Raw genomic sequence first — 27,208 nt, 5'->3', positions numbered from 1 at the left:
AGATGTTTCTTTTGGATCTTGTTACTGTACAAAACATCTCTAAGGAGATTTTGTTGCTAGATGAAATAATTCAAGTCAAAAAATAGAATTGCTGAATGAAAAATTCATACTCAACATATTTCTATGTTAGTTTATAGGCATTAAATACATACATAGCAGAGACTGTATGTCATCATTATTATCATTATTATTAACTTAGTATATGCTCTTAACTAGGGAAGCATGCAAATACAGCCCATTCCAAATATAATTTGGTAGATTAGAAAGTGCAAGCGATCATGATTTTCTTGACAGATGTGTTTACTTGAGTCATCTTATAAAATCACAATACATTGCAATTGTTTACATATATTTTAATAACCTACACAAGATTCCACAATGAGAAGAAGGCAAAGATCAGACCCTAAACCAGGGGTTCGCAAAGATGGTCCTGAGCTAATTAAGTGAAGTATTATTTCGCAGATTTGGTGTTTTGGGAGCAATATAGAAATTAGAAAACTAAGTTTGGTTAAAAAAAAATTATTAAAATGTACTAAGCAGTTATATGAGAATAATGCATTTTTTTTTCTTTTTAAAGTGCATGCTCCCATCCTAACTATATTTTCATCTTGATTTTCAGTCTACTTTTCCAGGTGTCGTAATTGTTTAATTAATTAATTAATCTGATTATTTACTAAGTAGTGGGTCTAACGCTAAGGTAGTTATAGCCTTTCGTGATTCTGTGTTGTTAGCCTGGGTGTCTGCTGTGCTTGTTTTTGTCATTTTTAAGATACCATGAGGGGAATAAATGGTACAGAGAGAGGGCAAAATATAATGGAATCAACAAAAGAGAGTTAAGCATTTAAATCTATAGCAAAAATAGAAATATTTCTAAATGTCTTATAAATGCAAAAATCATGCTACTATGCTTTTCTGAATGTAGAATAAGAGGAAGTAAAGAATACCAGTGTTATACATTTATTGTCACTGATTATAAATCTGTTTGACCTGAAGTTTCAGTGGACCTGCTGCACCTACTTTGAGTACTCCTGCCCTAAACCATGTGGCATAAACTAATGTTCCAGCCACTTGGCCACACTACCACTGTCTTGATTTACTCAATTATAAGTGCCATCTGGTGGTTAATATAAGTATTCAGTAACTGTAAATGTACACTTATTGCTTAATAATGCAATAATTGTGCAATCAGTATGCACACGTGTGCTTCAGGCATCTACTGACAGCTATTGAGAAGAGATTAAGCAGGCATGTAGCTTGCAGTGACAAGAACTGAACAGATGTTATAGGTATACATTTAGTTTAGGTTGAGGTTCAGGAAGTCTAGTACAGATGTTTTAACGCTGAAAGAGTGATAGTGCAGAGGTGTCAGTTATACCCCACGGGTTCAGGGTCTGGCATTTCCATGTTCACCCCATGCATTTTAGATTGATTAGTGTCACTCTTTTTTACATGGCTGTACAATTGAACACTGCATAGGACCAGCATACTGTCCACCACATTTGTTAAATAAGGCCTCAGCATATCTTGAGAGTACTATCAAGCATCATTATTTGCCCTTAGACTATGTATAATGTATAATCTTTATGAAACGAGCCCAAACCCATTTGTCTCAAGTTGAAGAAGAAAACTCACAAACATGTATGTATTTTATCATAGATAAAACCCATCTTTGATCTTTGAAAATATCTTTGATGAGGCATGACCCAAGATAAATAGAAGACCTTTATAAGCATTTAAAACTAATTTTAAAAACTGATGAGTTCACTGTGGACATTAAGAAGTAATTATTAAAACTATTTTAATTAAAGGTAAATTTACATTGAGTTTACATAGAAAAAAACACCATAACTGAAGTTGATCTTAAAATTGCATTTTACTGGGCTTTGTAACATTTCTTTTAAGAAAAGCAAACCTAGATTTCTAATTGAAAACTAAATGAATGTATTAAATACAAAAATGTACACATTTTCAAATTGGTCTTAACAATTAACTTTGTTTCTGTTTAGTTATTATTGAAATAACCTATACTTCATTGTAAGATACGTGTAATATTATGTTTATATTATACATATAGGATTAATCAATCACCTTGGAAGTTAGCATTTTTTTCTTTTTTTTCTGTAGTACATGCTTGAATTTGCTAAGTGATATGCCTTTTCACTTTATTTTCTGATTAAGTGAGTTTAAAAGAAGCTTTTTGACCTAGAGCTTCACTCCTGTTTTAGAAGATAAATGCAATGACACTTTTGACCCTTTTGAGGTTATAAGTTGGATGAAGGCACACAACAGCTGAGCTGTGGGAGGTGTAGAATGGATTTAAGTGTCTAGTAGAGCAGGAGGAATGGTTCTATTAATGTGTTTGGACTATAATTAGTTTGACAGGGTCAAGCTTGCTGAAGTAACTTCTCTTTATTTCTGTGCTGAGCTCATTCATAACTTTTTACGCTCCAAAAATGTACATCTGAAAGATTTGTGTATGCCTTCCTGATCTGTAAAACTACTGATGCACACCAAACCTGATTCCAGAATTGTTCTTGTATCCTTTTCTATCCATCATGTACACCCTTTGACCAATTGGGACCAAATTTTACAGAGTTGCTCTCTAGGACCATGCACACAAATTAGGCTATAAAATTTGGACTGGAGGTCCTGAGAGCAGAGGTCCTGTACGCTACAGTTTGCACACCAGTGCCATCTGCTGGCTAAGAGCAAGTGAAAAATTCAAACGGTTTGAATCCAGACTCGCAGACAAAATGAAGAGGGGCCTTATGTATAATGCCGTGAGTACAGTTTGCACTAAGACATGGCATATGGACAAAACTGGAAATGTGCGTATGCACAAAAAAATCCAGATGCCAAGTTTCACACACTTCCCCTTTATAAATCCAAATGAATGTGAAATTTAATGCACGTATATGTGCCTACAGCCCCACCCCGACTCCTCCCAGAATTTTGCATATTTGAATATACAAATCAAAATAAATAGACCTTTCAGTTCAGTATTTTGTTAAAAGACAAAGGCAAAAGCACATGGGAAAAAAAAGTATTTCACTGAATGCAATCTGGGGGCAAAGAAAAATGTACTATTTATTTGCTTAATCAGTGGTATAAGCAACAAAAGGAAGTTGATGGAGTGATACAGTATAGTGGAGGCACTCAAGTTCAGGTTAAGAAGGTCGCACAGTGCCCAAATTAAAAAAAAAAATTGTCAGATATCAAAGTCGAAGTGAAATGCAAGTCACAGCTCACCGTCTGTTTATTCTGTTTCAGACAATATTACAAAAGATGATCCCCGTGCTGAGTACACAATTCCAGGCAGTGATGATGCTGCTGTGCCGAGTACGTCTTCAGGCACAGGGTGCTCGCACACCTCTGCCTTTGGAAACCGATGGGCATTCATCTGGCTGTGTACAGATGAATGCTGTTCTGGAGTCATAAAATGCAATAGTGGATGTTGTAAGAGATGTGGCCAATGAACTAAGGAATATAAGGGCTGTACATTGTGATATTTTTCACAAATTAAATGAATTGGTTACAAAATAAATGCTGCATCTGACTATCTGTTCTTACATTCTGCCAGTTACATTCAAACGAACGCTGTCCTATTTGGCTGATCATTTGGTGGGTCAGGTTTATCATACCGCATATCTTCAGGTATGGGCAAGCCATGATTGTGTGCCACATTATGCAGCACACTACATGCTTGCACAATGTGACACATTTTCTGTGGACTTATAGAGCAGCACATTAAAAGAGTGGAAATGCTCTCTGTTTACATAAGCAAATTCATACTGTAAAGGCACCTTTGTAATGTAGCGTCGGCACCAAGCTCCACAACGGATAGATTCTCTTCTCTTTACATGAGGTGACTTGCTATCCTTAAAAGGACTGCTTGCCTGTTGCCGCACTAGTTGGAAAAAGCACCTGTGACTGTGCAGTATTGCCATTTTTATAAGCTCCCCTGCTATATACGGTATTATGTAATACCAGTTCATTCTTTTGGTGATTCGTCCCTAGCTAATGCAACTTGTATGGCACCCTTACAATACCTATGTGTGTGCATTTGATTGCTTCGATTACATTTGGAAAACCGGACGTTGCTGCAAATTGCACTTTGTTGCCTTTTCAACCACAGTGTAAGGAAATCTTTTATCTGGATGACAAGTGGATAATACCATCCAATACAGCTGGCATTGCGCGACTCAATAATGTTTGTTTGAGAAATACCTGATCTGTCAGCAAGGTCATGTTGAAAAGCTCCTGTGGCTAAAAACCCGACAGTGGACAAAACTTGCAAAGGAGCAGGTAGAGCACAGTTCCTCAAAGTCTGCCTTTCTAAAAAACACAGCTCCAAGAAGATAGCTCTTGGAAATTGAAATAGACTTAGAAGCAAGTCATCATCATCATCTATAACTGCACACTGTCTGCAAATTCTTCAATTTGCAATGTCTTCTAACATCACTAAGGCAGCATTGGTAGCTGGAATAGTTTGGCCATTCCGTGCACCATTATATTGTTACAGAATGATTATAATCAAGTTAATTAAATTTGTAAACAATATGATTTTAAATTTGGTGTATTTGATAACACCTGTGTCATGGATGTGAATACGAAAAGAAAGATAAACAATACAGGAACAGTGGCACTGCTTTGCTGCTTGGTGCTGCCAGTTTGCAAAACCTAGCAGAAATGTGCGTACACATGGTGTGAGGCTGCCGTGAAAATGTGCATAGCTTTTCTGCAAGTTTAGTTTTTATACATCTTGAAGCTAATATGGAAATGGAAGTACAGAACATTTTTGTGCATGCACACTGTTTATACAATGAGGCCCCAGAGCTTAACAGTGCTCACCCAAGCAATGTCATGTGCTGCTTCCTTCTACTGTAATATAAAAAGAAGTATCCTGCATTTGGAGGCGGGTGTCGGTGGAGGCTTCATTGACGGCAGAAGTGCAGTGCAACACAAAGGAGAATCAAAGATTTGTTGTTTAACTTCTGTTTTGCTGACTTCATAATTTAAGCATTATGAACTGTACACCTTGAACTAAGAGGTCAAGTCAGATATGACCACATTCCTGGATACAATGCTGCAAGCAGTCACCGCAATTGTGGAATTCATTTGAAAACAAAGAACAAATTCTCAATTAATGACAACAGAGACATTAATGGAGAGGTAGTGTGGATGATGGTGGGACAGCTAGCCATAACAACAGGGTCAACATTTAAAAAAAAAAAAAAAAACGTATAAACCATTGCTTTCTTTCCATAACCTATTTTACAAATATACCTGGGAAATGCCAGGTGATTTGGAAAGTTATTATTGTTGTTATTAACATTCTACCTACTAAACCCACTTAATCCAAGCATGAGGCCATGAGAATACAAAGGCTGCCCCAAAACAAGTCTGGGCATAAGTTTCAAACTGATATTATTATAATGTGAAAATATTGGGAAGTGTTGGTCTAATAGTGGAATTCAGGCTTGTTTTTCATTTTTTAATTTCCACTTTTTTTTCCCACCCATATGATCAAATTTGCAATTTTTTGCAATGTAATATGCATTATTAATGAGTTGTATCATTTTGAAAATACTTTGATAATGCAATTATTTTGATTTCTACTAACCTGTTGATTGGTTCCTGCAATGTGATAGTAATTTTGGATAGGACACAGAACATAAAACTGCAAGTGTCTGAATAGGAGCTTTGTGGAAAGAAGGCTGCCGCATACAATCAGCAATATAGTGCCAGAGGGGGTAGAAAACTCATCAAAGCAGCTTTTCCGGAACACAGCAAAATCTACAGTGGCATTCTTAAGATTTGCCAGCTTTAACATAAAAATTGTTAGGAGGGCAAAAAAAAGAATGCTTGTAGGAGTGAAAGATTTAGACACCATCATGTAATAGCTTTCTGTTTTGATCTGTAACCAACTGAGATGTCAGATTAAAGGGGAAAAATCAGTGTTTCAAGATATCCAGTCAAGTATACAGTAGCACAATTAAGATATGTGCGTATTAGGCATTACTACCACTCCATTCTTGAAGGTCATTATTTATATATGACTGCCAAGCGAATCCAATTTGTGGTCATCAAAAACTGAGCTGGAAAGATGATTGGATTGCTGTTTTTGTTGCTTCCCAATACATACTTTAAGAATAAAATATTGTGCCAGATGCATCTCTATACTGCTGACATGTTTTATAATCGCACCAAAATAGGTATACAAATTTCTTTTTGCTTAAAAGACACAACTCTATAACAACTGATTACTAGTATTTTTAATATATAGAATACATCAGTTAGTGGTCATAGTTTCTACTTGCTACTCATAAAATTAAACGTTATCATAATTGAATCCCTGGTTCACTTTGCCTCTAAGGGTAAGTGAAGTGTTTAGGAATTACCGTAGTATTGATGCCGAGATCAATATAATTCTGTCTTACTGACCCTTTGTATGTAAATTTATGCATCTTGAATAGTTTTTAAGCTTGAAAAGACTTATTTCAACAGAGAGAACATTTGCTTTGTCTCTCCTCTGCTATTGTAATTCATCTTAAAGTGCAAGGCTGTGACCAGCTTCTGCTGACCTTTCCTGATGCTCCAGTTTGAATATGTAGTATAGGCATACTGCACTGGAAAGAATGTCTAATCACTAACTTGTCAAAGGCAGCCATTGTTCTTTGTGCTTTCGCCATGTGGGTCAGCTACAAGTGCCTTTGCATCCTCCAGAGCCAGAAACTTTTGAGGGGGGAAAAGGGTTGGCTGAAGTTTACCTCAGAGACTCAGGAAAAGCATTCTTGCATATTTTTCATTACTGATTACCTCGCAAAGAAGTTGTTCTTTCATAACAGGAATTTCTGAGGAAGGTATAGGGAAGTCCAGAGCCATACTGCTTTTATTTTTTTCCCCTCGGTACACGGAGTATATTTTCAGGCCCTGAGCAGTGCAGAGCAGCCAACAAAAAAGACGAAAAGTGCTGGAGCAGTACAGAAAAAGTGGAAATCATGAATCAGAGTTAAAGGACAAATTTAAGTTTGCAGTATTTCTTTTACTTCCTAACAGGATCGTTCAACAACATTGCAGCATCAGTAGCACCATGAGTCATGAGCAGGTACAAGTCCCACAGCAGCAAATGTCATCTGTGTGCATGGATGGCAGTTTTGCTTTCTGTCATTATTAATTAGTGCACTGTAAAATTTAATCATTGTTCAATTTTGTTAAACATGCGTACAGTTTACCAGTCATTTCTGATTTTTAATTTTTTTTTCTGTGTTGGTTGGAGGGAATTTTCCCTTTTAAATTTTGTTTTTTTTCCCTTTAAGGAAGCTGAAGACCTTGAGAGCCCAAAAAGAAGTATACGAGACAGTGGCTACGTTGATTGCTGGGATTCAGAACGCAGTGATTCCTTGTCACCTCCTCGGCACGGTAGAGATGATTCCTTTGACAGCCTGGATTCATTTGGTTCACGTTCACAGCAGACACCATCTCCAGATGTTGTGATCAGAGGCAGCAGTGATGGTATGTCCATGAAGCTTGATTTGTCCCATTCTAAAAGCATACTGTATATTGGATGCTGTGATTGTTTTTTTTTTGGTCTCTGTTGCTTTGTTTTGCATTTATAGTCTGTTTCCGACCATACTAGGATATTAAGCATACAGTTTTACAGTCCAAAATCGTATGACTTTTAAATGATCAGTATAATGTCTACCTATCTGCTAAATTTTATGGTTATCTGCTCTATTAAAGGCACCATATAAAAAAGATTGAATGAACTCGGGTAAACTTGATTTACTTAAAGCAAATCTTGCTTACACATTATGGATGTATGGGTTTGGTAGCAACTGCTGAGTTGTGGTTGGTTAAATCCCAAAATATATAAGAAATTCTGTTTACATGAATAAAATGTAGAGTTTATGGAATGAATTGGGTATTTGACAGGCTGGCACCTATCAGAAAATCTTTGCTTTCGTTATCCCCGTCACCTAGTTTCTGTCTTCTGCAAGCATTAACTTTTACATGTCTGATGAAAAGTGTATGACATAAAGTGAAAACATTATATTCCAGGATAGAGCTGAAGAACAGGGAGTGCTTTACATACTATATTACATATTTAGAGTTGTTACTCTGTTACAGTGTTCACCAAAATCTTTTTTTTTTTTTTCTGTTCTTTTCATTTGAAAGAGGTCTAAGTGCTGATTTGCAGTTATGCAGTGTCATGATCAGAAATTGGATTCTAACAAAGCTTGATTCATTGCATACTGTTGTTGGAAGCCTGACGAATATCTGAATATGTGTAGCGATCATTTGTCATTCAGTCAACTAGGAGATTTCCATTCGGTTATAGGCTACAGACATTTTCAGAACAATTAATAGGCAATTTACAAAGTGTTGTATTTTTGATGAGGTCTAGTTGTTGGCACTGAAAAATCAATTGAGCAATTGTCTGTTATTGTATACTCTCTCTCTCTCTCTCTCTCTCTCTCTCTCTCTTTATTTATGGCTGTATCGTGTCTGCATACATGCATATGTATATGTTTGTATGTGTGTGTGTGTGTGTGTGTGTGTATTTATGTGGTTATATATAAAAAGCTTTAAAGTGTTTATTAGGATTTAATAATAAATATAAGGAAAAAACTTTAATGATATGTTCACACATGTATACCTGTATAGATCATTGAATGTATACAGTATAAGTATAAACATATTCATTCATAGTTGGAGACCAATATAAATAATGCAGTGGATAATTTACTCAAAAGTACCTGACTACCTGCTGATTCATGAAGGTATTGAATTTAAAACTTGTTTGTTTTTTGGCATTCCATAAGTCTGCCTGATATGCTTATAATAGTGTTTTTTGTTTTTGTTTCCATCTCTGTGCATACATTTGGAGCTCTAGTATATCTTATTTATCTTATGCCTTTGAACCTGATTTGCATTCTCCCAGTTTGCTGGTTCTAGCAGAGCTGAGTCTGTCTGGATAAGGCAATAAAGGTGGCTTTAGAGACCTATCCCTAATCCACAGGTTTTGTTGTAATTGCCAAATGTTAGATGACTCTTCCTGTTGTTGGCATGGTGGGGTATTGAGATTTGTCTGACCTCTAGTATCTTCTGTTTGGTTTCTCAGTTCTCTGTTAGAGATGGTGGCTCTGCCAAGTTGCTCACAACAAAGTGGATTTATCCACCTGATTGGGTCCAGGGAGCACTTTCTGAATTTGTGTTTTGGAGAACAATTCTTTTGACATCCAAGTACAGTGTTCTGTATTTTAATTAATATTTTCTGACAACCCCAATTTGGTTATTTACATCACGTGCTCTGCATATCACAGATGTTTTTTGAAGATGGTGGTGGTTGTTGTACAAAAGGCTGAAGTTAGTTTGCTTGTCTTGACAATTTATTGAAAGTGTTTTTATAATCGGGGTTGGTAGTTTTTCAAATTCTTCATGTCTCCTATATGTTGTTTATAATTCTGCCCACATATAAATGAAACCCACCATTGTATATATATAGACCTTACTGTTGCTGCTAATGTCAGGTGATGATCTTTTAAGGCTGTGCTTACAATTTTCTAAATATAGAAGTCATTTTTCAGTGGCAGATTGGGGGGAGTGTGAACATGACTGAAAGAATAAAACTGAATAAAAAAAATAAAAAAGCTAACTTTTACAAGTACCACAAATTTACACCAGTTGTTACAGATTCAAACCAAATGTAGGTTTTTATTATATAATAGTAATAATATAGCAGCTCACTACTAAAAACGCTAAATGTAGGGAGAACCCAGGATCGAACCCGCAACCTCTTGATTATAATACAGCAGTTCCTACCTTTACATCAGCCAAGCAAATGTGTGTACTTCATATTGATTGATATTTGGGCATTGGTTTTTACACATTGTTCAGTTTACATGTTGCTGTCAATTTCTTTTTCTTCAGTTATATTCTTGAATAAAAGCGCACTTGTTTTTTTTATAGCTTTTGTGAATGTGTTTGATATTTGTACTTCAGTCTTCACACATTATACAGCTCAGTCATTATTACTATAACACGGAAAAAGTTTCCGTTTTAGTTATGTGTTCAACATTTCTTGCCTTGCATTTCCTGTCATCCTACATTTAATCAGATAGTTGTACACATGGAACACACATGAAGTGTATATATTCCAAAAAAACAATATATTATTTACCCCATACAATTCCAGACACCAAACTCCCAAATTTACAAACTTCAGCTGTGAGAATTTTGTGTCTGACTTCAGCTACCTCGATTGGTGATGGGTTTGCAGGCTGCCTGCTGCCAGTTCTGATTGACTGTGGTAATGTGCCTTACTGGCATTACCAGCAATTAAAGAAAATTAGTTTTGTGTCCTCTGCAGTGTTAAGAGAGAGGCATTTGTTTGGAAATAAAAGGAAAAAAAGTATAAAGAAAGGAAACTTGCTTTTTTCTTTTTCTGTAGTGTAGAGAGACGTCTTTGCTGACGATATGAGCGCCTTTTAGGGAGTGTCGAGGCGGATCTCGTGTAGACTGGAGAGAGGCCCTGCCATTGACCGGCCGGGATGGCATTGTCGGTCCTCCACTCCTGCGTGTGCCTCCTGCGACCTCATAACTCTATACGAGCAAAAGAAAGTGCGAAGCACCTTAATATTAGTTTACCGCAGTCTAGAAAAGGGATCCTGCGTTTGCAGTTTTCTGGGCTGTAGCTCAGGGGAAGGAGGAAAAAAAATGCTTCCTTTCACTTTTGGGAGAAGCGCAGTTTGCGTCTCAAAAGCCAGCACAGCTATGCGCATGCACGCCGACTGCTCGAACTTTTATAGTATTTTTGCAGGGCAGGAGATGCCACTTTTTGCAGACGTGTTTACGTTATCACGTACCCATGCAGGGATGACGTAGAACAGTTTAATTGGATGGCGCAAGGGTGCCGAATGCAAAAGGGAATTACAGCCTCTAGAGGGGGCTCTTCTGACTAGATCTTGCTAGAGAAATGTACTTGGTAGAGCAATGATTTGAATTTACCAAGCACTACTGCTTGTGCCGTGATTATTGTAAATATATTTTTCTTGTATATATAAATATCTCTGGATTAACTTTGGTGCACAGTTTATTTTTGTATATACACTTTTTTCTGTAATTTGAATATTTTTGGGTGAATCCTGTACTATACACTGTTTGAAGGAGCAGATTCCTGACTTGGATCAATGTGGAGAAAGACAGCTTCACATATATCTTTTGTGTATATACTGTATATGGGTTTCACTAGTTTGTGTGTATTTTACTTTTTCATTTGGGACTTTCAGCAAGCACTGTAAATACTGTATATAGTCATTTCTGGGCTCCATTTAATTACTGTTTTTGTGTGTCGGCACCAGAAGTGTCGGCACCGGCACCAGAAGTGACATCACCAGTGACGTCGGGACCTAGTGGGTTTTTCCATGGATGGTCTGCAAAGGATTGAGAGAGAAAGTTAGTGCAGCTCGCCACCCCCTTGTCTGGCATGGTACTACTATTATTCAGGCCCTCTAGCTGCCTCCCAGTCGCATGTGTGTGACAGGGGTAAGCTCAGAGATGTGCAGATGAATGAGCCTGTGGTGCTCTGGATAATGAACTATCTGTTGGGCAGACCACATTGTGTTTCTGATACGGATGTGATCAACACTGGAGTACTACAAGGAGAACAATCCTGTCTCATTTTCTCTTTACTCTGTACACCTTAGACTATAACTATAACACTAGGTCATTGTCACTTGCAGAAATTCCCAGATGACTCTACACTTAGGCTGTGTATTGATGAGGGAGATGAAACAGCGTATAGTAGTCGGGCAGAGAACTGTGTTTTTTGGTGCCAGAAAAATTGTCTGCAACTCAATATCAGCAAAACCAAGGAAATGGTTATTGACTTTTGAAAAAAGAAAAGAGACTCTATGTCCAATCACTATTCAAGGAGTGGATGTAAAGATGGTGCACTCCTACAAGTATTTAGGGATCCACATCAGTAATAGGCTGGATTGGTCTCATAACACAGGGTGACTTTATAAGGGCAGAACAAGCTCTTTTGTTCTTAGCTGACTTTGTTTCTTTAGTGTGGGTAATGGCATCCTTCGCATCTTCAACTCTGATGGCCAATGGGATTTTCAATGCTGTGTAACATCATTTCAAGCGAAGCCCACCAAATCAATAAGCTAAATAAAAGGGCAATCTCAGCTACGTACATACTCTGGACCCCCTGGAGATAGTAGCAAAGGAGTGAATTAAAAGAAAACTGAATGCCATTATGAACAACAGTGCACAACCTCTGACAGTAACTCTGAGTACTTTCAGCCAGTCTTCCCACGGTAGGTTCACATATATTTGCTTCAGTCACTCAAAATGTAAAGACATGGAGTAGAAAATATAAAGGCAACATGCTATTTATTAACAGAAGATAGAAAAAAAGCAGATAGCTAAGTGTGGACATGTATAGTATTAGGAATGCTTGCTGAAAAATTAGCAGTGTCAGGAATGGATTTTGTCCTAGGTGACTTCTGATTTAGCAATCGATGTTATTTATAAGTTACTTTTCCTGATGTCCAGATGAAATGGTCACATGTGTCTTGATCTCATATGTCATCTTCCAGTGTCATGGCTGTCTTCTATTTTCCTCTTGATTCCTCAGGTAAGCCATGTTTTTGTGAATATTTTCACATAGGGTTCCGGTACATGTGACATTGCATACATTTGATTACGGATGCATGACTCTGCTCAGTGTTTTTGATATTTCTACAAACATGGTACTGCTTTCCTTTGCCAAGCTATAAAGTAATTGAAACTGCTTCTGGTTCATACTTTTATTCCGCTCTCAGGTTATAAAGTAATTGAAACCGCTTCCTTAAGTTAATATATGACCTGTGCAAAAAAGAAAGAATGCATGAAAGGGAAATACTGTACTTCCAATGTGCATTTCCTCATTAAATTGTCATTAAATTGCTTTTAAGAGTCCTGTAACTTCATTTTATCCTGGTTTGTTTAAACAAAAAAATGAAAATGAATATAAGAGCTTAAAAAGTGAATAATTTCCACTCCAGGACAAGTAATACATTTCACGTACAGTATATGTGACTGTTGCCTTTGATATTGGAATAATTAATATTGCTGGCTGATGTGACATCTTTCTTCATGCACACATTAATGGACACTCATTACTATACGTTCTGCATGTGAGGCTCCACACACTATTCCAAGATCAGCAATTTCATTTAATTCATTACTACTGAACTCTAAAGCCCACGTGGTGTTACCTTTTGCTGCTCCTTTTAGCTCAGGATATCTGAAACACACTCAAGGTTTTATGTTATAATAGCCTAGGAGTCTGTTCAATTGAATTGTGACATCTGAAACCTTCTGTTGTGTGCCATCTTATACCATAAATAAGTTTAAGCTTTAAATGAATATTTTATCAATCTGTGTTTTGAGGGGGAGCTTGGCAAACAAATTTTATATTTATGGTATGAGTTTAAAAAAAAAAAAAAAAAAAATATGTGATTACTGTGCTTTCAGAGAAAGGCATACTTTTCAATTCAGCTATACTATAACTGTTTTAAGCACTGCATATAAAGTACATTTCTACTCTTCTGGATGCTTTGAAGTGTCATTAAAATGCAGAGATAGTAGCTATTATTTGTTTTTTCTTCCTTAATTTACCCTTTTTTTTTTTGCATGGTTAGTGGAAGCCAATATCACTGTAATATTATTTTTTATAATATGCCTTTTATGATAAATGTTTTACATGGCAAATATAGAATACATAATTTGATTTAACAAAGACAGCACAACTTGAGTTTCAGAGGACCAATTACAAACCTAATGATTCAACGTTGACACATAATGACTACAGATTATTATTTTTTTCTTGTAGTAAATGGCATGTGTTTATTCTAGTAGGTACTGTATGTGACAAACATTTAAGCTGAGCAGATGTGAGGAGAGAAAATGAATCTGGGAAGGTCTAAACATACATAGCCTCAATGCAGAAGTAATTTATTAATAATCATGTCATGGAGTAGAAGTTGTCATCAACAAAAGTAAGACTGCAACATGCCCTTAGTTTGATGCTGTATCCTGCTGGTATCACTTGCTAATAGTTGGCACCAGAAACCATGAAAAAATCTACCAAACAGCACCTTATTAATGATGAATGCCTGGGAGCTCTTCATAAGGTATCTGTGTTACCTGCCACATCCCTTGCTCCCTAATTACTGTGCAAGACAATTGAGAAATATAAAATTATGATGTGCAAAACAGTTCAGATGTTTACCAAAGACTTTTTTGTTTTGTATCTCATGTTTAGACCTTGGGTAGATTTTTATAATCTATTAGTCTGTTGCTCCTTTTTGGAAAGAAAATGCTTTTTAGGGAACACCAATAAATGTTATAAGATGTTGTGATACAGGCTTGCAAAATACTAGTAGTCTGTATTCTGAGAAACAGGATCACAGTTTTGGCCTGGATGATAGTTTTGTTTTGCTCCACTACTGAGTTTTTGGCTTTTTAAACAACTTTCCAACCTGGAAGAGGACCAGCAATGCAGGGATGAGGTTCAGGGATTAAAGGAATCCCTTCAATCTAAACTACTGATAAAGCAAGTCTGTTTATTGTTACTTTGCAGTAGAGAAATTAAAAGTAAATTCTGTTGAAAGGAGAAAAATGACCCATAACTCTTCAGTGCTGAGTGAGAGGTTCACAGAGTGATAATCTTCTGCTACCTCAAGTGACTTGCCAGTAAAAATATACTGCTTGAGATATTTTTGGGTAGTTTTGTTTTGTGATGACAGCAACGTTTAATGGAAGCTCCTTTTTACAATTATCAATTTTATGCAACAAAAATAATACAAATTATTAGGTTTGTGACTGTTTTGTGCATCATTAAACATGAAAGGTGCAGTAGCAGCAGAGTGGAAAGTTGGCAAAGAGAGGTAGCTATTGAGAACCTTCCGTTAGTTTGCTTTCTATCTTCTGTAAGGAGACACTTTGGGGTCTGTATTGTTTAAGTTGGCTCTTACCCCTGAATATGAACCGAGAATCTTGGTGTGACAGTTGGCAGCTGCTGTCTTTCGTCACATGATAAACTCAGAAGTATATTTACAATATCTCTGCAGTTTGTACAGTATTTTTGGTCTCATATTGGACTAATATTTTACACCCCTTGCATTCTGTGTGACAGACATGCTGTTACATGTTATACAGTACATTTATCCTTTAAACAGGTGTGTGTATTTTTCTGTGTGGCATAGTTTAAAAAAAAAAAAAGACCTCTATCATTCTCAATTGTCCCAGAGTACTTGGAATGATATCTGCCGCTCTTGTTATTTTGTACAAATTCCCCATAAAAATTAAACAATCCTATAACTGCTGCCACTCAGAGGGGATACTTTCCTATAGTAATTGGGCAGAGTTTGAAAACAGTAGTAAACTTGAGGTAGGATTTGAATGAAATATATAGTTTGCCTGTCAGCATTGGGTAAAGGGGATCAATTTGTGTGGAATAGCACCATTTGGAGTATCTTTAATGGTGGCCTTTTATTGGCATATTAAAGATTCCTTTAAAAATAAAGTAAATATGTATGTTGATTTTTTTGAATTCATTCTTTTCGCTGCAGGCAGCATACTGTATGCAAGTGGAGGTGACCGTGTGGTGGGCGAATGGTGAATTGCCCCTCGCCGCCCCCATTCATTCTCAATAGCAAGCCAGCTTGTAATGTTACGTACATAGCAGGAACTTGTCTCTTGTCAGAACACCAGACGTGTTGACAACGGGTGCCTGCCTGCTGTGATAACGTGTACGGTGCTGTGCAGAAAAGCTCATCTTAACCTTTTGTCTTCACCCTTCAAGAATGTCTCTGAAACACAAATCTGATGTGCTGGTGATACAGTAAAGAAGAGAAAAACCATCACAATTGGAAATTAAGTAGAAATAATAAAGGTCAGAGAGAGGTGAAACTCCACCATTCATTGGCAGAACACTTGCTTACAGTCGGTCAACAATAGCATTTATTAAAATAATGTACCTGCTCCTACTTACATACAAATTCAACTTAAATACAAACCTACAGTCCCTCTCTCGTTCATAACCCGGTGACTGTTTATAATAAATATTGTAAATGTAAGCTACTCTATAGATATATATATATATATATATCGATATATATATATATATATATATATATATATAGATATATATAGATATATATATATATCTGTCTATTTTTTTTTTCTTCCAGTTTCTTTAGTAGCTTACATTTAGAATATGTATAAACCCTTTATGTCTATTTCTGAGATTTTTGCATATTTTTAATACAATTTACAATAGAGAGGAGAATAAAATAAAGTCTAGTTTATTTTGGTTTATTAGAGTAAATGAAACTGCTCTGTTATCCCACATCCTAGGTTTGAATCCTGTACTTGGTTGTTATTATTGCTCATTCTCACAATAATTTGGTGTTTTTTTCTGGGTACTGGATGAAATAACTTTCATCATAGATAAATGAAGTATGTTAAAAAAATAAAACAAACAAAAAAACTTGTATGAATAACTGAGTACATTCAGTGTCAAACATTTACTATAGGTTAGAGTAACCCATCAGACCATCACAATGTACAGTATGTTATAATTATTTAGAGAGCTATGTAACAACAGTGATTGGTCCAGGATGTCTGTGAGCGACAGAGTTCCAGGCAGAAATTTGAATAGTATGATTAGGGAGGGATGAATGAGTTGCTTAGTACCTCTGCATGAAGGTTTCTTTGTGATTGCTTGTCCTCTTTCCCAGTATAAGAGTGTTGAAAACATTGTGATCTTCTGGTAGCTCTATTCAACTGAGCACCCAATGCCTTCAATTAATTGTAAAAAACTGGGTCCAAGAAAAAAGTCAAATCAATTTAGTTTTTAGAGGTGTTCTTCTCCAAGTGCTGGCCTAACATACAAATTACAAATTTTACAAATTGCACACTCAAAAAAATAGATTATTATAGAAAATCCTGACAATATAAGTTCAGTAATACTATAGTTGAGATATGGACAATAGACAACGGAGTAAAGAAAAACAAAACCCCAGTCTGCAGCATTCCTGGAGAAAGTACACCTCTGGGGGTTCAGTCAGTCATAATAGAATTTCATAGATAAAGTCACAGTTCTGGAGACCTAGTCCAACTGGCCACCTACTCCCTTCCTGGACATCTACAGTAGGCTGTCTAATAGAAGGCTGGATCTTTTCATGCTTAGATTGATTCCAAGGTTAGGTTCCTGGTGTGCCTGATACTGAAAAGAAAAACACATTTACAGGAAGGAGAGCAGGAGTTCATAATTATTGTTATCTTTTATTTTTGTGCAAGTGATCAACAAACAAAGATGATTAATAACAGCTTTGTAATAAGAACATGTAATTAGCAGCTCTAATCAGGGTATGCTACACTAAACTAATGAGTCTGCAGCCTGACATTAAAAGCTGTGAGTGATAGAGCATTACTTACACAAGAAGGCAGATCATTGCACAGCTTTGGAGCCTTGTAGCTAAAACCACCCTCTGTTTTATTAATCCTGGAGACCTTTAGTAGACCCCATCTTGATCCTATTATGTATTCTGCTTTGTATATATTAAACTCAAAAAGTAAGTAGAGCCTAGGACTTTTAAGTTTTAAATGTAAGAAACATTTTGAGTAGGAATCTAATGTAAGACATGAGAACAGGTGTAATGTGATAGAACTTTCTAGTTCTAGTATTGCAGAAGTATTTTAATTAATTGAAAGCAGCAAAGAGATCAATTTAAACAACCTATGAATAACACAGTGCAGTAATTAATTTTACTAGAAATACAGAGAATCTAACCCACGCATTTATCTTATATTTAGAAGCCATCATTTTTTTCCATTGTAGGTAGTGTTGAAATATGTGTTTTTTTTAAAGGGCAGACTCGTGTCAAAGGTAACATCTTCATGAGTATTTATTAATCTTAATACAATATTATGACACTGAGTAGAGACTATAAATCTGGTGAAAGTCTTAACAGTTTTAACAAACATTTAGTAAAGATTGTTATGAATTGGAGTCACAGACATGGCAAAAGTGAGTGAGGGCTGGGATCGTCTCTAGTCTGCCCAACCCCAGACAGCCAGTCCTCACCCACAACAGGCTTTGGCCGGCACAGAAAAAAATAGGGCTTTAAATTTCAAAATGCACACAAAAAGCCTTATATGAGAGGAACCATAAAACCTCTGGCTGGATGTGACATGAAGAATCTTTATAGAATGAAGAATTTATTTTGTATTCAACAAAAGGCACCAAAAATGGGGGAAAAGGCAGAAAGGACTTCCTAAAGAGGCAACAAGTCCCTAGCATGTGGTACAAGAATAAAATCCAATAACATAAGCGATGATCAAAGGGAAAACCGTACTCGCAATAAAGTCTGACATCACTCAACAATGTACTGCTGGGATTTCTTTCTGGCATTAATATAAAGACAGAGGAAGAACCTAGCAGCAGTGACATCACGAACAAATTGCCTCCTGGGTTTTCACCCAGAAAACACAAGAAATGTGCAACATTTAAAGACACAATACAAAATAATAAAGAAACCTAATGGGAGTTATGCAGAAATATGAAAAATACTAACTCAAACACAACAATAAAACAGAAAATAGGCATAAGACAGGGAGTAAACTCTAGTTGAAACATAACAAAGGTGTCTGCCTTTACATATGTGTGGAAATTAAAATTGACCATCAAAACTACATGATCACTGTTTACTGTGCCCCATGTATTCTATAAATTAATAAAATTGTGCTAGATTCTATTTTAATATCTAATATGAGCACTTCAAATGTAAAATTATGTAAATTTCTGGAAGCAATATAATAATAATAATAATAATAATGCATTTTATTTATAGGGTACTTTTACATTTGTAGTAAATCTCAAAGTGCTACATAAAAAGTTTAAGCTAAGGCAAAACAAGTTAAAAACAGAGATAAAACAACAATAATTATAGCATTCTTGTTAATATGCTTTCCTAAATAGAAAAGTCTTTAACTGTTTTTTAAAACAGTCCACAATCTGCTATGTTATCAGGCTCGTTGGTAGGGCATTCCAGAGCCGTGGAGCAGCCACTGCAAAAGCTTGGTCACCCATTGTACGATGTTTGGTCATAGGGGGGTGAAGGCGGTGGGTATTTGCAAAACGGAAGTTTCTTGTAGTTGATTGTAGTATAAGGAGTTCCTTAAGGTATTGTGGAGCATTTCCATGGATACACTGGTGAGTAAGCAAACAAAGTTTGTATTCCATACGGAGATGAATATGGAGCCAATGAAGTGACCGAAGGATTAGTGAAATGTGTTCATATTTCCACACCCTCATCAAGGTCCTTGCAGCACTATTTCGAATTTGTTGGAGCTTTTGAAGCCCCTTGCTGGGGATCCTGATGAGGAGTGCATTACAATAGTCCAGCCTGAAGGATACAAAGGCATGAATCAGCTTTTCAGCATCACAGAGGGAGAGGTAGGGACGGAGTTTGGCTATGTTTCGGAGATGAAGGAATGCAATTTTACAAAGGTGATGGACATATGTATCAAATGACAGATGGGAGTCTAACTTGACACCCAAATTTGTAACTGATGGGGAAAGGGCAATGGTACAGTCAGAAAAGGAAACACAATTTACAGAGTAATGAAGTTGATGGGGGGGGGGGGGGGGGGGTGCCAATTAAAAAAGCTTCAGTTTTAGTGCTGTTCAGCTTGAGGAAGTTCTTGGACATCTAGGCCTCAATCTCATCCAAGCAAGAGGAAAGAGTCAATGGAGGCGTAAGGGAGGTCGAATCCAGTCTCGCATAGAGCTGCTTATCATCGGCATAACAGTGGAATGAAATTCCATGCCTGCTGATGGGCCGACCCTTTTCAACATCTATATTCTACCCCTGGGTCACATCAAGGACTGATCCTTGTGGGACCCCACAGGTGACAGTGTGGGTACAAGATTTAGCATCCCCCAGGGCCACATACTCAGCCCTATCTGTGAGATAGGACTCAAACCACTCTAGAGCAGTGCCAGAAAGCCTAATTATATAGTGGGGATGATGGAGGAGAATACTATGGTCTACTGTATCAAATGCAGCTGTGAGATCCAGAAGGATAAGGAGTGATGGAGAGCCCTGGTCAGAGGCCATCAGGAGGTCATTGGTGACTCTGACCAGGGCTGTATCTGTATTGTGAGAAGATCGGAAACCAGATTTAAATTTTTCAAACAGGTTGAATTTTTTGAGGTGATCCTGAAGTTGGACCAAAACAACCTTTTCCAAAACCTTAGACAAAAATGGAAGGTTGGAAATCAGACGATAGTTTGCTATCACTTCAGGATCCAAAGAGGATTTTTTTAAATGAGGTCTAATTTTTGCGGTTTCAAGGCTAGTGGGACTGAGCTGCTTTGGAGAGAGTGATTAATGATATCGGCAATAAGAGGGCTTATAGTGGATACATTAGGTTTTACCAGAGGAGAAGGAAAAGGGTCCAATGAACACTTCTTTAACTGTGGTACAGAGGAACTGGGAGAGGCAGCCTATTGGCTTTGATATGAAAACATCCAGCGATGGAGGGCTGGAAACAGACAATGAGGAGTGAATGGTGTCTACCTTAGAGGTGAAATCTATATATATATAAAATTCTTTTCACGTTTGAAACGGAAATTACGTATGACCACGTGATGTGGCAATTATGTATGAAACGGAAATTACGTATGACCACACGATATGGAAATTACCTATGACCACAGAACATATTATAATACAGGAACTAGCCAGGCATGTTCTGACAGAGAAGTTTTATTTATTCGTCCACGTGATTGTCACTGAAACTGCCTCATTGTAACTTTTTTTTAGTTGGCAGTAATTGATAGTAGAAGAGATGAGGAAAACAGCTTTGCGTTTTTCTATTTTTTAACTGCGCCGAACTGTAAACAATGTGAAGACGAGACCGCCTTCGGCTGCGAGGGGTCGTTAGAACAAAGTGGATGCTGGGAGGCGCAGAATGTCGGGCTGCTCCACCGAGTTGAGACCTTTGCAGTTTCAGGCACCATCCTCTCTTCTCGCACTGTTTGTAACACTTCAAATCCCCCGTCGGCTCCTGGGAGAGTGGAAATCTTTTGCGAATGAGTGTAATCGGCGCCATCGAAGCAGGACTCTGTTTGTAAATTGCCCTGCACAACTACTTACTGTCCCTTAAGGTAAGTTCAGGTCACTAAAACCCCACAACATTCAAGGTTGCTTTTGTGATTAGTTATTTTAACAAGTAAATCACAGGCATGTAGTGCAAGGTTGTCAGGCAAAAATTTGGACGATCACATAGAAAATGTAATTTCTGTACCACAGTGGTCGTGTAGCGCCTTTCACAAGGGATCTACTACTTACCTGTTGTGTTATAGCGCCTTTAAGATGTAGTGTACCCGAAACCACTCCAGTAGTGCTCAATATATCTTTACTTCCTAAATGTTAATGTTTTACTGTTTAATAACTTATAGACTACATTTTATTTTTTTCCCTTGCACTCAGTGAGCGAAGCCACTGGGTAGTCAACTAGCATTCAATAAAATTATTACATTGCTCCTCTGTGAAATTATTACAGGCATAGGTATGAGGATTGAGTAAATGATTTATCACGGAAAAAAGTTGTTTGAAGTTTCCAAGACTACTGTTAATTAAATTTGAATAGTATTAAGATCTGTATGATGAATATGAAGTTCGTTACACAAAATTATTCCAAGGCTATCTCCTTGAGCAATATTTCTTGAATTATGAAGGAAGGTAGAACTTTTCAGAGCTCAATCGACTAATGGAAGGGTGTCAGAATTACTAAGAGAGGTTTTGGTAAAGAGACAGAGATCAGATTTTAAATTTAGGGTCATTTTTACTTTATGCAACTTTATTTCAATATGCGTAAATGTTTAGCAAACAACATTTCAAATTGTGATAATTGTTCTCTGTGGTGGGTTGGCACCCTGCCCAGGATTGGTTCCCTGCCTTGTGCCCTGTGTTGGCTGGGATTGGCTCCAGCAAACCCCCGTGACCCTGTGTTCGGATTCAGCGGGTTGGAAAATGGATGGATGGATGGATGGATAATTGTTCTTCTCTTGCCCAGATGGTTTTTCTCTTGATACCAAAGACCTACTAAGTTAACTTGTGTTTTGAAATTTACACAGGATGAATAAGTTGCATTTTATAGTGGCTGGTTCCTGCTTTGTGCTTGAAGCTAGACTGTGGCTTACCAGCACGTGGTATTAGAAAAAACAGGTTCAGAGTGTGAATCGATGCTTGAACATACAAATAACCAATATGTAACCCTGAATTTCACTCACCTCTTCACAAAACCTTCAAAAATTTAATCTGCTTACCATCTTATTGAAAGTAGAGACATAAATGAATTTGCATTATAATGAAAAATTCTATTCTACTCACTTCATGACGTGAAAGCCATTGTCCTATACTTTTAGAATTCAAATTTGAAAACTACTCAGATGCAGCATTTGTGTGAAGTCAGTTGTTATGCTTGAGCAGACTACAAAATTCTGTCATATTGTTTTTTACATTTCTACTGCAGTAATGTAATAATCATTTGTGTATCTGATCAGTCTCATCTGGGACTGCAGAGGGCAGTAATTTTATTAAATATACAGATCTGATATAATACTAATAGCATGTGCTTTTATTACAGTTGTATAATATTGTAAACCTTATGTTAAGATTTAACTGTCAGTTCAGTCCCATATTTATCTTTGCCACCAAATATTGGAAAAACAATACTGCAATTTGTACAGTAGGTTTTTTGCAATGATGAAAAGCATTAAAATTACACTAAGAAATATTTATAGCACTTTAGACTTTTGACTTTAATGCTTTGCTAAGACCAGAACTCCATTATTTGTATAAATATTGCTTTGTTGAAATACTCACAACTAGACGGTTATGTACGAGAGTGCTTGTCTTTTTTGCAGTTTTGAGCTTTTTTTATTAACTGTATTTTTTCTGTTTATTCTGCCATTTCAAAATGGCTGTTATCTTTAACCTCTTTAACACTAGAATTACCAGAGCCTACTAAAAAACTCGTAGATCCGTCCCACTTAAATCGCTTCACACTTCTCCATCAGCGTCTTTTGTCCTGTAAATGTGTTGATAAGCAGCAAGCAGCCTACTATCACATCCCCCACTGCCGCACAGTTTTCTCGGCTCAAATCTGTTTACCTACGTGTCAGTTGCTTGGAGTTGCATAGAGTGAGAAGTCAAGCAAAATGACACCTTTTATAAGTACAATATCGTTATTTGGAACACATATAAATGTTAATGTTTTGGGCACATGCACCGTCCTTTGTATGTAAGAGCCAGATCTACAGCGTAAAGTCACAAGTGCAGAGTTTCCCATGTACATATACAAAGTGCAGTGATGGCAAAAGTGCATTCTTGATCAAATGTAGAATCATCGGCATGAGTTGAGTGTACCTCTGTTATAGCGCGTCCATGTGAAAACAGCAGTGTCAAATGCATTTGGTGGGGGGGCGTGGGGAGTTGGGAACGTGAACGTGGCTGAGAGAATAACAGAATAGAAAAAAACAAAACTAACCTTTACAAGTATCATAAATTATATCGGCTGTTACAGACTGGAATCAAATATATGTTTTTATTCTAAAATAATAAGAATACGAGCAGCTCAGTTCTCAAAACGGACTCGCCCAGGATCTAACCCGCGAAGCTTTGATTACAAGTCAGCAGATGATACCCTTACGCCACCGAATCTCTCATGCCAATTGCGTGTCAATGTCGCAGGTAAACGCGGGTTGTTTTTCTGCAGTTATATTTTTGAATAAAAGCGCATTTGTTCAGTTATATTTGTACCTTTTGTGAAAGTGTTTCTTTGATATTTGGAATTCAGGCTTCACACATTATACATTTCATGTCTACATTTTGTCAATTATTACTAAAACATGAAATACGTTTGTTTTAACGATGTGTTTACATAGATCGTTGTAGACACGGAACACACATGAAATGCATGTGTTCCAAATAACGATATAGTATTTATAAAAGGTGTCATTTTGCTTGACTTCTCACTCTATACAACTCCAAGCTACTGACACGCAGGTAAACAGATTTGAGCTGAGAAAACTGTGTGCCAGTGGGGGGATGTGATAGCAGACTGTTTGCTGCTTATCGACACATTTACAGGACAAAAGACGCTGATGGAGAAGTGTGAAGCGATTTAAGGTGGGACGGATCTACGAGTTTTTTCGTAGGCTCTGGTAATTCTAGTGTTAAAGAGTCGTATAGGTTCCTAAAATATGAAGACCCATTTCTTCTTGGTCTTTTGGAGATTCCTTATTATTTGACAACAGGCTGTCTTCAGTCTTACTGTGCACTATTAGATGTGACAATATGGACACATAGAATGTCAGTTAAAGCTAGTTTTCTACATTTGTACTATAAACTTGTAAGCTCTTTCTATTCTATGCTGAATTAATTGTATAGGCGTTGGATACTGATTTTGCATTTTAACTAACATAGATTGAAAGGTGACATACATTTCCCATATGCTGCTGGGTCTTTTATGGTTAATTTGAGAAGTTCAATGGTAGCAGTATATTGCAAGGTAGCATTTTACAAAGACAGACAGTCTGAAAGTCTCACACCATTTTTCTAATAAAACATCTTGGCCTTAAATAAGGGAGTTTTTTTTAACCAGAACCATAAAATCATTACAAAAATATAGAAGATGATTTTAATCCATAAAAATTCATTCATACATTGTTGCTGTTGTACACACATTTAGTGTATGATCTTCTTGTTTGTAGGCAGAGCGTTCTGTTATTTCAGGATGCTTGGTGATGACTTCTTGCAGATTAATGAAGTTCTGGACAGGTTATTTTGTTAGTATCTCTAGTAGTACTACAAATTTGGGTAGAATGTTTGTCTAGAGGGTTTAAGTGAATATAACTCTGGCAGTATAAAGAAATATAATCATACTGTTGAAGTTCTGTACGAATCAAGTGTTTCATGTTTTACATGTATTCTATGAAAGCTTATTTTTCCTTCAAATTGTATTCAGTTAATTCAGACATTTTAATCAAATTCTTTAATGTCTCTCTAACAAATACGAGGAGAATGGTCCCAACCTTTTTAGTTCTTAATTTTGTTACCTTAACATCTGTACTGTAATTTTAATCCATTAGTCATGCTTAACTAAGTACACATTGCTCCAGATCATAACTCCTTAATTTTTCTAGTTTTTGGAAGGCTAAGCATCAAAATGTGTAGCATTTATTCTTTCATGAAAACAAAAAGATACTATATCCATATCTCATTCTTCATTTTATATACTTACTTCCATACTGAATTTCTCTATGGAATGTTTACATTTAACAAAAAGATTACATTTTCACTTAATAGTACAATGCTTGACCATGTTTGGCCAGATGAGAGAATATGTGGCATAAAAATTATTCTAGGTAATATTTTAAATGTTGCTGCTGAAACCAATTAAATGTTATCCCCCTTGACCAGCTGCTTTTGACAAAGTCACAATATATAAAGTTTTTAATAGCACACACTTCACCTGATGAAGTTCCTTCCTATCAGACTGGCAGCATTATATGTCCATTGTCACTTTCAGGTCAGCCTCTCTTGTTCGTGGTGTTTTACCAGACTACAGTATTGTCGTGGCTCCATTTTGTTATTGTATATTTTTGCTATTTACAATAAACACATCTTTTTTTTATGACTGTTTTGGAATCCCCCATTGCTTCTGTGACTCACTGCCTCCCAAAAATGGACTAAGCAGGTTTAATGTGTTGGTGAATAGATATCTTTAGAATTATGTCACTGTCTTGGTTGCTCTTTTCTGTCACTCACAGGTCGTGGAAGTGATTCTGAGTCTGATGTACCACACAGAAAGATGCCTGATGTGAGAAAAGATGATATGCTTACCCGTCGAACATCATGCAGTGAACCCAGAGCAGCAATGCCTTTCAATCAGTACCTTCCTAACAAAAGCAACCAGTCAGCATATGTTCCTGCACCACTGCGCAAGAAGAAGACGGAACGTGAAGAATATCGGAAGAGCTGGAGCACTGCAACTTCACCTATTGGAGGAGAGCGGCCATTTAGGTAAAAATTCTCCCTTCTCTCTCTTTTTTTTTTTTTTTTTTTTTTGATGTGTGAATTCTCTAAATTGTTCTAAAGAGAATGCAGCATGTGGCTGATGTCTCTAGGCTTAATTTGTAAAGGACAGATTTCATTTTTAACTGAACTTTGTTTTTTGAATATAGTGGTTTCTTTTAGAATTCTTTGGAATGTGTCTTGCTGCTTTTGTTTTAACTGAACAGGCATTATTTAATGGAACTGAAATAACATAAGAGTATAGCAACCGGTGCAGAATATAAATTTATATGAGTTTAGACACCAATGAATGTATAAATGTGTATGATTGTATATAGTGTTATTTATAAATATGTATTATTTTAAATATTTGTATAACCATATTGTCAGTTGTGTGGCCTGAATTTTGAGTGGAGGCTTGTCATAATGAAGCCCTTAAGAATAGAAAATTTCTGTGTCGGAACAGTCAATTCAAGATAAATAAAATGACTATAAGTGAGTAACAAGGTAAATTTGAGTTGTAGACATGGACATTTTAAGTAATCACTTAGCCCAGGAGGTGGGCTGTGGCAGAAGTATAAATGCAAGATTAGATGACTTTTGAGTTTGAATGCAGAAAACAGAGGGGAGAAAGGCAAGCAAGAAAGAAGGTCACCTAGATAAGAAGTGAAATGGCAGGAGAGATCTGGAGATCGGGTGAATCTGAAGGAACAACGAGCTAGCTGGATATGAAAATAAAAAAAAAGTTAAATTCAAGATGTTTTTGGGATCTCTGTGGCCACATTTAAATTGAAAGGCTTGCTATGTTTTGTGGTTCTTTGTGTATGGTATATGTAGATAAGGTGGATGACTGATTGGTAGCCACAACACCCTTTGCAAGTTCAAATGACAATAAGCATAAAAGACTGCAGTGTTTGTAACCCCCTACAAAAAAGCTTCACAGTGACTTTGAAATATACAAATTAGGAAAGTAGAAGAGGTTTACAGTGAGCCAGAATATTTCCATACCAACAAGCTATTGTAGTAAGGGGAGGATGTAGCTGATGAATCTGTCATGACAG

General features: G+C 36.7%; 1 protein-coding gene across 3 annotated transcripts in view; it reads left to right on the top strand.

The window, feature by feature from the left end:
- The window catches only part of LOC114651884 (LIM and calponin homology domains-containing protein 1-like), a 338,328-nt gene that overhangs the window by 197,625 nt on the left and 113,495 nt on the right, over positions 1–27,208 (top strand). For all 3 annotated transcript variants that reach the window (XM_051928055.1, XM_028801930.2, XM_028801931.2), the window contains exons 7-8: positions 7,320–7,515; positions 25,904–26,156. In XM_051928055.1, the coding sequence (XP_051784015.1) occupies positions 7,320–7,515; positions 25,904–26,156 (449 nt within the window). The remainder of the gene's footprint in view (positions 1–7,319; positions 7,516–25,903; positions 26,157–27,208) is intronic.

This window comes from Erpetoichthys calabaricus, chromosome 5 (assembly GCF_900747795.2).
Source record: "Erpetoichthys calabaricus chromosome 5, fErpCal1.3, whole genome shotgun sequence".
Lineage (NCBI taxonomy): Eukaryota > Metazoa > Chordata > Cladistia > Polypteriformes > Polypteridae > Erpetoichthys > Erpetoichthys calabaricus.
The sequence above is the reverse complement of the archived record's forward strand: the minus strand, read 5'-3'. Positions and strand labels throughout refer to the sequence as shown.